The following is a 12,848-nucleotide window of genomic DNA, read 5'->3' as shown; positions in this document are numbered from 1 at the left end:
AAGGACTCTCTCTCTCTCTCTCTGGCCCCCTTTTCTCAGGTCTGATCCTCACCAAGCCCCCTCCTTCCTCTCCCTTGTCCCCCTCAACCTGGTGGGGCTCCAGGGCCTGCAGGGAGCCCCCTCCTCCCCCAGGCAGTGGGGCAGAGGGAATACTTGCAGGCAATGAATGGCAAGACTCAGGGTGGGCTGAGGGAAAGAGGACCACTCGCTCGGGCCCCCTTTTCCAGCAGGGAGCCTTGGGGGGAGGGTCTCCTGCTGACCCCTCCTCCCAGAGAGCCAAAATCCAGATCTGCCCTATGGCCAGCTTCTGTTGGGGTCAACAGCTACCCGTCTGTTTGGGGGTGCTCAAAAGGGCCCACCCTCTCCCGAGTTGGGGCCCTGCTCCAGGGGCCCGTGGCCCTAAGGACAGCATCCTTCTGTGGCTCCCGAAGCAACAGAGCTGGTCACTCTTTGAAACGGCCAAAATTGGTCAGGAATGGGAAGACCTCCCCCCCCCAGTCCAGACCTGAGGGTTGGGGGGAAGTGGAAGGCGGGAGAGAGGGGGTCTTGAGGGCTTGGGTGGGATTTTGGTCCCCCTCGTCCATCTGGGGGAAAGCCATCGAGGGGAGGTGGGCCGGCTAAGCCTCTTCTCTTCCTGAGCAGGGGGCCTCTGGACTGAAAGGCAATGAGGGACCTGCCGGCCCCCCAGGACCAGCGGTGAGTATTTTGGCCCCTCCCTTCCAGTCACCCAGGGATCCGGTTGTAGCCCGATCTTACTGGATCACGACCTCCTGATACAATCGGAAATCGAAATCTCCAGATCCTTCTGGACCTGCGCTGGGCTGCTTCCTTAACAGACACCCCCCAACCATCCCCACTGCCCCCACAAGGCCAGGGGGCTGCGGTGGGAAGGAGAAAGGGAGGGAGGGATCCAGCCTCAGCCCCCCCTCCCCCATGAGGGGCCCAGAGGAAAGAAGGAGACAACTCCCCCACTCACTGCCTTGAACTCTCCCAGTAGAAGATTTCCAAGCTTTTGGTCCCTACCGTCTGCCTGGTCCCAGCCTCCTTCGCTGGCTGGGGAGGATGGGCTTTAGAGTGAGAGGCAGGGTCAGCGTGGAAATCTCCTGCCTCTCTATTTCTGCCCGTCGTGTGGAGGCTGGGACTGACCAACATTTTCTTTCTCCTTCCAGGGATCTCCTGGAGAGAAGGGTCCCTCAGGATCAGGAGGCCCCATTGGGCCCCCAGGCAGACCTGGCCCCCAGGGGCCACACGGACCGGCTGGAGAGAAGGGCGTGCCTGTGAGTAGAGGCAGATGCCTTGTGGTGGTGTTGGGGAGACGGAGGGGACACTGAGGAGCTGAGGTTGAGGGTCTACAGGGGAGGGGGAGGGGGAGCTAGCGGAGGGGGGGACTCCATCCTCTCAGTCTAAGTTTCCCTCTTCTCCCCCAGGGTGAAAAAGGGCCCCTTGGCCCCGCTGGTCGTGACGGTGCCCAGGGCCCCATTGGGCTGCCGGGCCCTGCAGGACCACATGGGGGCCCGGGTGAGGATGGTGATAAGGTGAGTGGTTGGTGGGTTGACCCGGTGGGTGCGTCCCCGTCCTGCCCCCCCCTTCCCTGGGCTGAGCCTTCGTACTCTCTGCCTTTTCTTTGCCTCTGCAGGGAGAAGTGGGGGACCCAGGTCGCAAAGGGCCCAAAGGCGGCAAAGGCGAGCAGGTAAGCTGAACCCCTGCGCTGGAGTCGCAGTGGGGCGGAGGGAGCCGGCTCTGCGGCTGTGACTCTGCTTGTTGCCCAGGTGATAAACTCCTCTTCCTCCTGCAGGGTCCCCCCGGGCCCCCAGGCTCCCTCGGTTCTCTTGGGCAGCCGGGTGCTGCGGTAAGTATCCACGGGGTTCCACGGGTGGCCCACCTCGTTTCCGGTCGTACCTCTGGTCCTCCGGGTGCCATCCCTTGGGGGTCTCTGGAGTAAGGCGAGGAGCCCCTCTGTGGAGACCCTCCCCCTTGAAATGGGCAGGAGGGGGGCGAGGAGATCTGGGTTTGGCTCTCCTTTGGGTACCAGCTCTCCGACTGCCTCTTTCTATGCTGCCTTTAGGGTGCGGATGGTGAGCCTGGTGCGAGGGGCTCCCAGGGCCCTTTTGGGACGAAGGGGGACGATGGCATCCGAGGATTCAATGGGGCACCAGGACCGATTGGCTTACAGGTAACAGACGGCCGTGGCAAGTGTCACCCTGCTGCCCACTGATGAGCCGGACGCCACTCACCCACTCTTTCTCGACAGGGGCTGCCTGGACCATCTGGGGAAAAGGGGGAGACCGGAGATGGGGGACCCCTGGTAAGTGCCACTGCCTTCCTCAAGGGGAATCCCTCCCAGACCCCCAGACCCCCTCCATGTGGCTCCTACCCAGCTCTGTTGTCAAGAAGTGAGATGTGGACGCTCATCAGTATTTTCTTGCAGGGACCCCCGGGACCCCCGGGACCACGAGGCCCAGCTGGGCCCTCCGGAGCTAGCGTGAGTGTGTCTCCCACCCTCTTCTCCATTTGATTCCTTCCCTCAATGGATTGCCAGGGCTGAGCCCGGTTGGATCTCTTTTTCCCACAGGGTCCGCAAGGCCCCCCAGGAGGGATCGGAAACGAGGGGCCACCGGGACAAAAAGTAAGTGGGTTCTGGGGGATGCTTGGCGGAGGGCAGTGCGTGGTATTTGGGGGGAGGCCCAGAGGTGGGGGTTTCCCAAGCTCCTTAGGAGGATCTCACATCAGAGGTGGATCTTGGCCATGGTCCTCGTGGCTCTCTCTGCACAGAATCCTTCCTCTCCTGTGGGGGACACTGAGACCCCTTAGACCAGGGCCCCCCAATCCCTGAGCCGCAGCCCATTCAGAACCAGGCCGCAGAAGCGTTGGGCGTGTGCAACAGGCGAGATTGCAAGTGCACACACGCAGCTCCATTTGTGTGAGCAGTGGGCACACGTACTTGCCACTCACACAAATGGAGCTATTCACACGCACACTCATCCGCTGCTCGCGTGGAACACCCCCCCCGTCTGCCGCCCCGCTCGTTTGCAAAGCTGGAAATTTTGCAGCTGCCCTCTTAGACGGATCAGCTCTCGCAACCTTTGCTTGTCCAGCCGGGCTGGACCATTGCTCCCATCATCCCCAACCACAGCAGGGAGAGTTCCCGCCCTCCTGGGAGGGCCACTTCAGGGCCAAAGGCAGCTTTCCTTAGTTGTATCAAGAATATCGTTGGGATCACCGTGTCCCAGGAACCAAACGGTTGTCCGCCATCAGCCGACTCCCCGGAACTTTGGAGGGTCAGGAGGCAAAATCAGGGGGGCCTGATCCACTAACCTCCCTTCTCCCATCCCAGGGCGAATCAGGAGAGCAGGGTGGACCCGGAGTCCCCGGAGAGTCCGGCCCAAAGGTGCGTCTCTTTCTTCTGCCCCCACGATTGCTGTGCCCCCCTGGACCTCTCTTCTCCTCCTCCTGCCCCTTGGCACCAGAGCAGAGCTCCGTGGCCCCGGGTCCCACGTGGAGCAGGCTTTGCACACCCTCCTGCACATCAGGGTGGGAAAGTGGGCCACCCCGTGCCCCTGAGCCCGGGTACCACAGATCCCCCCCCCAATATGGCCTGGCTGCCTCCCCCCAGTGGAAGGCTTAAGAAGGGCTTTGGTGCAGCAGGGTGCCCTGTTTTCCACTTCCTGCGTGTTGAACGGTATACTGCCCCTGCATCTGGAGGCTCCGTGTCAGCTCCTCAACTCTAATAGCCCCTCCTCTCTCCTCAGGGCCCGCGGGGTGAGCAAGGAGAGAAAGGGGAAGCCGGAAGCGCTGGTGTGGCTGGACCCCCCGGAGGGAGAGGCCCCGTTGGGGACGATGGGCCCAAGGGGAACCCGGTAAGGGAAACTGCAGAAATGAGAGGGGTGGGTGGGGAGGAGGAAGTCTGCCTCCCCCACTCTGGACTCATGTAGACTACAAACCCCAGTAATCCCAGAACCAGATAAGAGATGGGATTTGTAGTATGGGGTCAGGGAACGTTGGTGTAGCCAATTTATTGGTGAATAAAGCTGACGCAATGGCCTGTTTTGTCCAAGTATTGGCAAAATCTGGTGGTTTTTTTGTGTGTGTGGGGGGAATCTAAGGGTTAGTTGAGGATGAAAAGTGCTGAATTCAATATTTATCTGGGGGGGGGGGGAGTGGAGACAAATGGGAAGCCAGACTCTGGTGACCTTTGACTTTTCTCTGGGCACAGGGCCCGGTTGGCTTCCCTGGAGACCCCGGACCCCCTGGAGGAATCGGGCCCCGGGTGAGTATGACCCTCCCCTCATGGCTGGGCCCTCCCTCTCTGAGCCTGCCCTCCACTAAGGCCAAAAGACCACCAGACCCATGTGCCTTTCCCCACAGGGCCAAGACGGAGCCAAAGGCGAGCAAGGAGAAAACGGTGAACCCGGAGAGGCGGTGAGCATTTGCGGGGGTGGGGGGTGGGGGTGGGGGGGTTAACTTTAGACACTATCTGGGATGTGGCTGGGTCGAAGCCCCCTGCCCACTTTCCAGCAGGAAGCGGGCCACCTCTGCCCCATGGCTTCCCACTACACCCCCCTCGGTGGCCTCCTGCTTCTGCCCTGAAGCTCCTGTCTGTGTCCCTAACCGCTCTCCTTCATTTCCAGGGGTCTCCGGGGCCATCGGGTGAGGCTGGTCCCCCTGGGCCACTCGGGAAGAGAGTAAGTTGGGGGCCCACCTCATTGGGGTGGGCAGGAGATGTCCTGCACAGGGACCTGGGATTGGGAGTCACAGGACAAGGGGAAGAGAAAGGCAGCCAGGGCCCATCCAAGGCCCCCAGCAAAAGACCACCCCCAAAATCCGGACTCGGGGACCACTTCTCCTCTGGGGTCAAAGCACGGTGTCCTCCCCCCACTCCTTCAACTGCAGGGGGCCAAGAAAAGCCCCCTCCCTTCTTGAGAACAAGGTCTCTGGACTGCACTGGCCCCTGTTTCCGCCCAGCCCCATCTCTCCAGAGGGGCAAAGACCCCCGACCCAATCAACGGAATCTTCTTTCTCCCCTGCAGGGCCCCGCTGGATCCCCCGGCCCTGAGGGACGGCAGGGGGTGAAGGGCAAGAAGGTGAGTGGGGCTTCCTCTGGGTGGGGAGGTCACCACGCCCACTAGAAGGAGGGGGGCTGGGCTGGGCCTTCTGGATGGCAGCTAAAACAGACTCCCTCCCCCTCCCCTCCCTGGCAAGGGGCCTTTACTCCTCACTGAAGGGTCTTTTCCAGGCAGAAAAGGGAGGGGGGAGATGAGAGGTCAGGAAGGATGGGGGTCCCAACTGCAGCGAAGGGGGCAAGGCTGGTATTGAGCAGGGGCTCCCAGTCCTCTTCTTGGGCCCCAGAATTTGGGGAGGGGGCCTGCCCAGGCTGCGCTGGCCCTCTCAGCTGGTGCTCTGCTGGTGCCTCCCTCTGGACCAGAAGCTGAAGGGGACTCCATCCTGAGTGGGCATCGCAGGGTGTGCGAGTGTGGGGGGACCTTAGAGGTCATCCAATCCAACCCCATCAAAGCTGGAAGGAGCCAAGCTAAGCCCTCTCCTCTCCTACGGGCGCTTTCTTCCCTCAGTCTGACCATTATCCCACCCTAACTCTGCCCTCTCCAGGGAGAATCGGGAGTCCTCGGGCCCCCTGGCAAAACGGGGGCCGTGGGGCCCCAAGGGACACCTGGAAAACCCGGCACGGAGGGCTTGAGAGGCGTCCCTGGATCTGTGGTAAGAGGGGGAGGAGCTGCCTCGTTGCTTGGGGGGCTGTCCGGCTCATGCTGGGGGTAGGAGGCCGGGAAGGTTGGGGGGGCCAAAGGGAGCCCCTTTCAGAATCATGGACCCTTGGAGGATGGGGCGTGTGTCCGAGGTCTTAGGGGTCAGCAGGCAGCCCCAATTCCCTCCCTGAAGGGGGGCCGACATTCAACTCTCGGTCTTTGGCCTCTTGCAGGGGGCGCAAGGCAAACCAGGGGCCACGGGCCAGGCTGGGCCCCCAGGGCCTACGGTGAGTAGCCACCCTTTGGGGGGAGGGACCAAATGGGTGGGTAGGGGGGATGTCAGCCACCGGAGGTGCTTAAGCTTCCTTGGGGTGTTTCTTCCCGCAGGGCCCCCCTGGACTGCCTGGCCTGAAGGGAGAGACGGGCCCCAAAGGAGAGAAGGTAGGAGGGGCCAGGCGAGCTGGGTTTGGCCCTCGCCCCGGGTGAGCAGCCTTCTGGGGAAGGGGAGGGAGCCCCCCACCTGCTGACCCCCCCCTCTGTCTCCCCACAGGGCCACCCGGGACTCATCGGCTTGATTGGACCGGCCGGAGAGCAAGGAGACAAAGGGGACCGAGGGGCCCCTGGCCCCTCAGGGAGTGGGGGTCTTAAAGGAGAGACTGTAAGTGCTGGGGGGAGGGGGGCTTGGGAGGGGGCTTAAGGGGCAGGGAGCAGTTTAACTCCCCGTGGCTCTCTCCCTGCAGGGCATCCCTGGACCGACGGGCCCTCTTGGCCCCGCGGGGCCCCCTGGACTTCCTGTGAGTAGCACCTGACCCCCCCACCCCTGAGCCCCCTTACGCCTCCTGAACAGAGACCCCCAACTCTCGCCTTCTCTTTCAGGGGTCTCCCGGTCCTCAGGGCGCCAAAGGAGCCACGGTGAGCTTCGGGGGTGGGAGGAGCGAGGGGGGGGAGAGAGAAAAGGGAGGAAAGTCTCTCCTTGAGGACTAACCTCTTGGCGATTTGATTCCAGGGTGAAGCTGGACCCAAAGGACAACGAGGTGTTACCGGGCCCCCTGGGAAGCCGGTAAGATCCGACTCCACCCTGCCTCAGTTTCCCCTTGGCAGAGGAGATCCAGGAGAGGGCTGGGAGGTGCCTTTCTTTGTTTTTAGCCCCAGTTTTTCCAAATCTGCCTTAAAAAGTTTCCTAAAATATTTAAAATAGCAGGAATAAGAATAAGAATAAGGCCCTGGGAGCACTTCAAAGGCTGAGAATAGATCCTGGCCAAAGAGTTCATTGGATTATCTGATTATTTTATTTTTTAAATGTACATATGGGAAGTCCTCGACTTATGACCAAATGTCCATTGCTAACTGAGACAGATGTTAACTGAGTTTTGCCCCATTTTACAACCTTCCTTGCCACCGTCCTTAAGTGAATCACTGCAGTTGTTAACTTAGTCACACGGTCGTTAAGTGAGTCTGGCTTCCTGGTTGGCTCTGCTGGTCAGAAGGTGGCAAAGGGGATCATGTGACCCCGGGAAACGACAACTGTCATAAATATGAGTCAGTTGCCATGTGTCTGTATTTTGATCATGTGACCACGGGGATCTGTGACAGCTGTAAATGTGAAAAATGTCACATTTTTAGGGCCGTTACAACTTCAAATGGTCAAATGAAGTGTTATAACTCGAGGAATACCTTTAATCAGGGGTGAAATGCTCCTGGTTCGGACCGGATCGCCCAATCCGGTAGTGATGGTGGTGGGTGGTTCGGAGAACCGGTAGCAAAAATCCCTGCGCCCCCCCCACCTCCATGCCCAGCTGAGCCGCACGATCATCAGAGGCTTTTTTTTTTTTTTTTACTTTTAAAAGCATTTTTTCTACAACCTCTTCCGACGAAAAAATGCTTTTAAAAGTAAAAAAAACCAAACCTCTGATGATTGTGCAGCTCAGCTGGGATCGTCAGAGGCTTTTCAAAGCATTTTTTTCTGCAACCTCTTGGCGGAAGAGGTGGTTAAAAAAATGCTTTAAAAAGCTTCTCTGACGATCCCAGCTGAGTTGCCTGATTGGCAGAGGCTTTTCAAAGCATTAGAAAAAATGCTTTGAAAAGTTTAAAATAAAAAAAGTTGGCCACGCCCACCCAGTCACATTACACCCCCCCACCAAGCCACGCCCACAGAACCAGTAGTAACAAATTTTATATTTCACCCCTGCCTTTAACACCACCTTTAATCCAAAGCGACTTTTGACCTGGTTCACACCATTTTCGCAACCCAGCTGTTGCCTGGGTTCAGGCAAGATACAGGGAGTCCTCAACTTACAACAACATCACTGAAAAAAGTGACTCAGGACCATTTTTCACACTTACGACCGTTGCATGGTCACATGATCAAAATTCAGGCAATTGGCAACTGACTCCCATTTATAATGATCGCAGCGTCCGGGATCACATGATCCAGGGGTGAAATGCTCCCGGTTCGGACCAGATCACCCAATCCGGTAGCGATGGCAGTGGGTGATTTGGAAAACCGGTAGCAAAAATCCATGCCCCTCCCCAGCCCTTGCCCAACTGAGACGCGCGATCATCAGAGGCTTTTTTAAAAACTTTTAAAAGCATTTTTAAAATGCTTTTAAAAGGCTCTGACGATCCCAGCTGAGTTGCCTGATCGTCAGAGGCTTTTTTTTTCTTTTAAAAGAAAAAAAAAGCCTCTGATGATCCCAGCTGAGCAATGCGATCCTCAGAGGCTTTTTAAAAACTTTTAATAGCAATGCTTTTAGAAGTAAAAAAAAAGATTGTATGCCAGAGCTGATCATCCCCCCCCTCGCGTGTTGTTCTACTTATTGCCTGCCTCCTTTTGGCCTGCACTGCGTGTGAGCACCTCGCATTTGGTGCATGGTGCGCACTGCGCGTGCGCAGCCAGGAATGCGGTAGTAAACGGGTTCAGATTTCACCACTGACGAGCCAAAGCCGGATTCCCTTAACAATCATGTTGCTAACTTATCAAGTGCGGTGATTCACTTAACAACTGCGGCGAGAAAAGTCATAACGGGGCAAAACTCAACAAACATCTCACTTAGCAACATACATTTGGGCTCCATTGTGTTCGTAAAGTGAGGACTCGCCGGGTGGCTCCAACCTGCTTGAGGTGTCCCACGGGAGCCTGGAGTGTTGTGTGAATGGGCGTAACTTCTTGGGCAGGGTCCGCCGGGCGAGGCCATCCAGCCGCTGCCCATCCAGCGCCACAAGAAGAGCCGGCGCTCAGTGGACGGAAGCCGGCTGGTGGAGGAGGAGGAGGAGATGGCGGCCGACGGGGCAGCGGGGCAGCCGGCCTCCCGGCGCGTGGAGGAAATCTACGGCTCCCTGGAGTCCCTCCGCCAGGAGATCGAGGGGATGCGGAAGCCTCTGGGCACCCAGGACAGCCCTGCCCGCACCTGCCAGGACCTCCGGCTGAGCCAGCCTGAACTGCCCGACGGTGGGTGTAACAGGATAACAGAGCTGAAAGGGACATCTGAGGTCTTCTAGCCCAACCTCCTGCCCGAGCGGGAAACCCTAAGCCCTTTCAGACAAACAGCTGTCCGGTCTCTTCTGGAAAAAAAGGCTGCTTGCTTCCCCCAGGGCGATTCCCGGATCCCCCCTCCTGAGAGGCTTCTGTCCTGGGGGTGGGGGGGGCATTGTGCCATGGACTACATTGACGGGACAGCCGCTGGGGCCTTTGACAAACCTGGAAGCTGCTGGACTAACTACAACACCCAGCAGCCTTTGCCAGCAGAGGAGGGGGGCAGCCCCAGGTCCTCAGATCTGTCTCCCCCACCTCCTCCGTGCCTGGACCCCACCCAGGGTTCTCCCCGTAAGACCTCTGGGGCACCTCTGGAAGCCAAACAGGAAATCCTGGGGGGGGAATATATACACCCCAAATCACCACCATCAAACGGCGCCCTGTCTTTTTGGGGGAGGTGGGGGATGGGTTTGCAAAGGGGCCACTGGAGTCATGGGACGCCTCCCCCCCAACTAAAGGCTCAGTGGGGAATTTTGGCCCTTCCTTCCTCCCAGGCGAATACTGGATCGACCCCAATCAGGGCTGTTCCCGCGACTCCTTCAAGGTCTATTGCAACTTCACGGCGGAGGGCGAAACCTGTGTGTTCCCCAGCTGGGAGTCTCGAGAGGTGAGGAGGGGGCCCTGGGAGGGAGCCTGCTGCCCCCCCCAAGCAAATGCTGAAAACCGATGTCCCCATTTCTGCCATTTGGGGCTGGGCAGTTTATGAAAATGAGGATGGGTCCTGACATAGGGAAGGTGGCACTCCTGGCAATGTTAGGCTGACCCTCCTAGAGTGGGAGAGCACCTAGTTTGGGCACCCCTATGTTGCTCCAAGTGGCCGTGGTGGGCACAGCCTGTCCGGGCAGCGGGCAGAGGCTGCGTTTCAGGGTGAAGGGTTTCGCCACGAGCCTCTTCCGGCCGAGGCTGCAGTTCTGTGGTTGCCTCTTGGTCTCCCATCCAGGTACTAACCAGGCCTGGCCCTGTGAAGACCAGGACGCCTTTGAATGGGGCAGGGTGGCCGTGGGTCTCAGCCTCATGGATCAAGCCCTCGGGTGGGGGGGGGGGTGTGGACCCCTTTAGAAAGCCAAGGGGCAGAATTTGCCTTTGGGGCCAGCCAGAACAAGGCCCCGCTGCTCTTGGGTGCCCCCCTCTCTCTCCGGGTCAGAAAGAGCTTCCTTCGGCCCCTCCTGGCTCAAGAAAGACCCCCAATTTCCTGAGCCCCACCTCCGTTTGCAGGTGCCAATGGCTGCGTGGGAGGAGGAGACGCCCCCAAGGTGGTTCAGCCACTTCCAGAAGGGCCGTCGGGTGAGTCCCCTGGCTGGAGGGCGGGGTGGCTGCAGTGGGTCCTCCTCCTCGGTCATTCACCTGAATCTCTCCTCCTGGAGGGTGTTGGAAAGACACGCAGCAAAGAGGGCGCCGATCCCAGGATTCCTGGGCTGGAGGGGTGCCTGACCACAAAGGAAATCCTCCTTCTGTAATGCACTGCCAACTGTGGTGGCCACTCAGCGGCTCAGTCCTTGTGCTGCATTCACGCAACACCCCAAATTGCATTCCCAAGGAGCTGGAGTGACTTTGGTGAAACTTGCCAAGCCTGGGAGGGGTGACTCTCTCTCTCTGTGTGTGTGTGTGTGTGTGTGTGTGTGTGTGTATGTGTGTGTGTGTGTTGGGGGCAATTGACTTCATTTTTCTTGGAACTTGATGAGTTGTGTGAACGCAACCCTTGCTTGATGCTGGATAGGGACACCAACACAGTCAACGTGGTTCCCCAGGGCTGTGCAAAGGGATCTGTGCAGTGAGGTGGAGGAGTGACAGAAACCCCTGAAGGCCATCTAGCCCACCCTCCCGCTTAGGAGAGCAGTCACCCCACCCCCAAGATCCTCACCTCCTCCTCCTCCCCGGTCCCTCCCCAGTTCTCCTACGTGGACGCAGATGGCCGCCCGCTGGGCGTGGTGCAGCTCTCCTTCCTGCGCCTGCTGAGCACCTCTGCCCGCCAGAACTTCACCTACCACTGCCAGCACTCGCTCGCCTGGCACAGCTCGGGGTCCCCCGCCTTGGAGGGTTACCAGCAGGCCCTGCGTTTCCGGGGCGCCAACGAGGACGACCTGAGCTACGACAACAGCCCCTACGTCAAGGCCCTGGTGGACGGCTGTGCGGTGAGCACCCGGGAGGGGAACAACCGCAAGGGAGGGCGGAGGACAAGACTCCCTACTCAGAGAGGGCAGGATGGAAGGCCTTGCCCCTTCCCTCCTCACCTGGATGGATTCTGGGGGTTCTTAGATGCCTCAATTTCTCCCACTATCGGGTGCTGGTGATACGACGTTCCCACCTTCCTGACCGGTGGACGGCTGGTGGAAGACAGGGCTCCCGGCTTTTCTTTGGGGAGGGGGGCAGTGACCTGCCTCCAGCGGTGACCCTTCTCTTCCCTCCCCAGGCACGGAAAGCATCCGGCGAGACACTCCTGGAGGTCAACACCCCCCAAGTAGAGCACCTGCCTTTGCTGGACGTGCACCTGACGGACTTTGGGGAGCCCGGGCAGCGCTTCGGCTTTGAGGTGGGGGCCGCCTGCTTCCTTGGCTAGAGCAGAGACCCCAGCGCAGCCGGCAGGAGGAGGACGACCATCTTCCTGGTGCCCACCAAACAACCGAGAGCATGGGTGGGGCGGGGTTGGGGGGAGGATCAGCCAGTGGCCCAGCAACTGGGAGATCGATGGGGCGCAGAGACACCCCCCTCCTGAGGACTCACCAGTCATGGGAATGTTCTCCCTCCACATTCTCTCCTCTCTGCACCCCTCCCCAATGCTACTGAACCCCCCCCTCCCTGCCAAATCCCCCACAGGGCTCTGACCCCCTCCTCAGATGGACCTCATCCTGCTTCAGTGGTTCCTTCCATCCATGCTGATGGAGACCCTCCCCCCCGCAAATAGCAGAGTCCTTAGTCAGCAATGGACACCCCCCCCCCACTAAACCCCACCTGAGCCCCACCTACTTAAGCCCTTTCCGGCCCCACGGAGGGCAACTTCAGCCTTGCCCCCCTCCCCTTGAATTTGGTGGCAGGCTTGGAAATGGGGTGGGCTTCCACGTCGTCCAAGGAAGCCCCCCCCCCCAAGCCATTTCTCTCTTCTTCCTCTCCCTCCCCACCCCCGTCCACCCCTCCCCCCATCCTTTATCCCGCACAAAAGTAATTGGCAAGAAGAAAAAAGTCCAAAGAAGAAAGAGGAACCCATATATTTTATTTTGTTTTTATACAGAAAAAATAATAATAAATTAATTATATTATTTAATGGAATCAATATTAAAAAGAACCTTTTTTTCCTTGCTGCAAATTTGTAATCTTGAAAATGGATGTGCGTGTGTGTGTTGGGGGAGGGGGGAGTTTCGTGAGCTTGAGATCCCACTTCTGGGTGCAGGAAATTTAAAGAAATATATTGAATTTTCTATTGGTCAGCTGAATGTTCAACCAACCAATGACCAGGTTGGAAAGAGCTGACATAAGGAATGTTGGACAGATCAGCCCATATTTTGCTGATGGGGGGGGGAGTGTCCCACTTCCTCTTTCTCTGCTTTAAAGGGAAGGTCCCTCAATGCCAGGTGCGGCCCCCAGATGGTTCCTGCCAATGATGCCTCCCCACCTGCCCAGAT

General features: G+C 58.7%; 1 protein-coding gene across 1 annotated transcript in view; it reads left to right on the top strand.

The window, feature by feature from the left end:
- Positions 1-11,812, top strand: part of COL11A2 (collagen type XI alpha 2 chain) — a 39,668-nt gene extending 27,856 nt beyond the window's left edge. Inside the window, 27 exon segments of the mRNA XM_070933321.1 lie at positions 643-696; positions 1,170-1,277; positions 1,428-1,535; positions 1,637-1,690; positions 1,796-1,849; positions 2,066-2,173; positions 2,252-2,305; positions 2,429-2,482; positions 2,573-2,626; positions 3,335-3,388; positions 3,750-3,857; positions 4,214-4,267; positions 4,366-4,419; positions 4,629-4,682; positions 5,028-5,081; positions 5,605-5,712; positions 5,933-5,986; positions 6,087-6,140; positions 6,250-6,357; positions 6,440-6,493; positions 6,576-6,611; positions 6,706-6,759; positions 8,874-9,147; positions 9,726-9,838; positions 10,447-10,515; positions 11,121-11,363; positions 11,642-11,812. Of these exon segments, the coding sequence (XP_070789422.1) occupies positions 643-696; positions 1,170-1,277; positions 1,428-1,535; positions 1,637-1,690; positions 1,796-1,849; positions 2,066-2,173; positions 2,252-2,305; positions 2,429-2,482; positions 2,573-2,626; positions 3,335-3,388; positions 3,750-3,857; positions 4,214-4,267; positions 4,366-4,419; positions 4,629-4,682; positions 5,028-5,081; positions 5,605-5,712; positions 5,933-5,986; positions 6,087-6,140; positions 6,250-6,357; positions 6,440-6,493; positions 6,576-6,611; positions 6,706-6,759; positions 8,874-9,147; positions 9,726-9,838; positions 10,447-10,515; positions 11,121-11,363; positions 11,642-11,788 (2,340 nt within the window). The 3' untranslated portion in view covers positions 11,789-11,812.
- Positions 11,813-12,848: the final 1,036 nt, after the last annotated feature.

Source organism: Pituophis catenifer, unplaced genomic scaffold, assembly GCF_029215685.1.
Source record: "Pituophis catenifer annectens isolate HBS135680 unplaced genomic scaffold, rPitCat1.0.hap2 SCAF_2, whole genome shotgun sequence".
Classification (NCBI taxonomy): Eukaryota; Metazoa; Chordata; class Lepidosauria; order Squamata; family Colubridae; genus Pituophis; species Pituophis catenifer.
The sequence above is the reverse complement of the archived record's forward strand: the minus strand, read 5'-3'. Positions and strand labels throughout refer to the sequence as shown.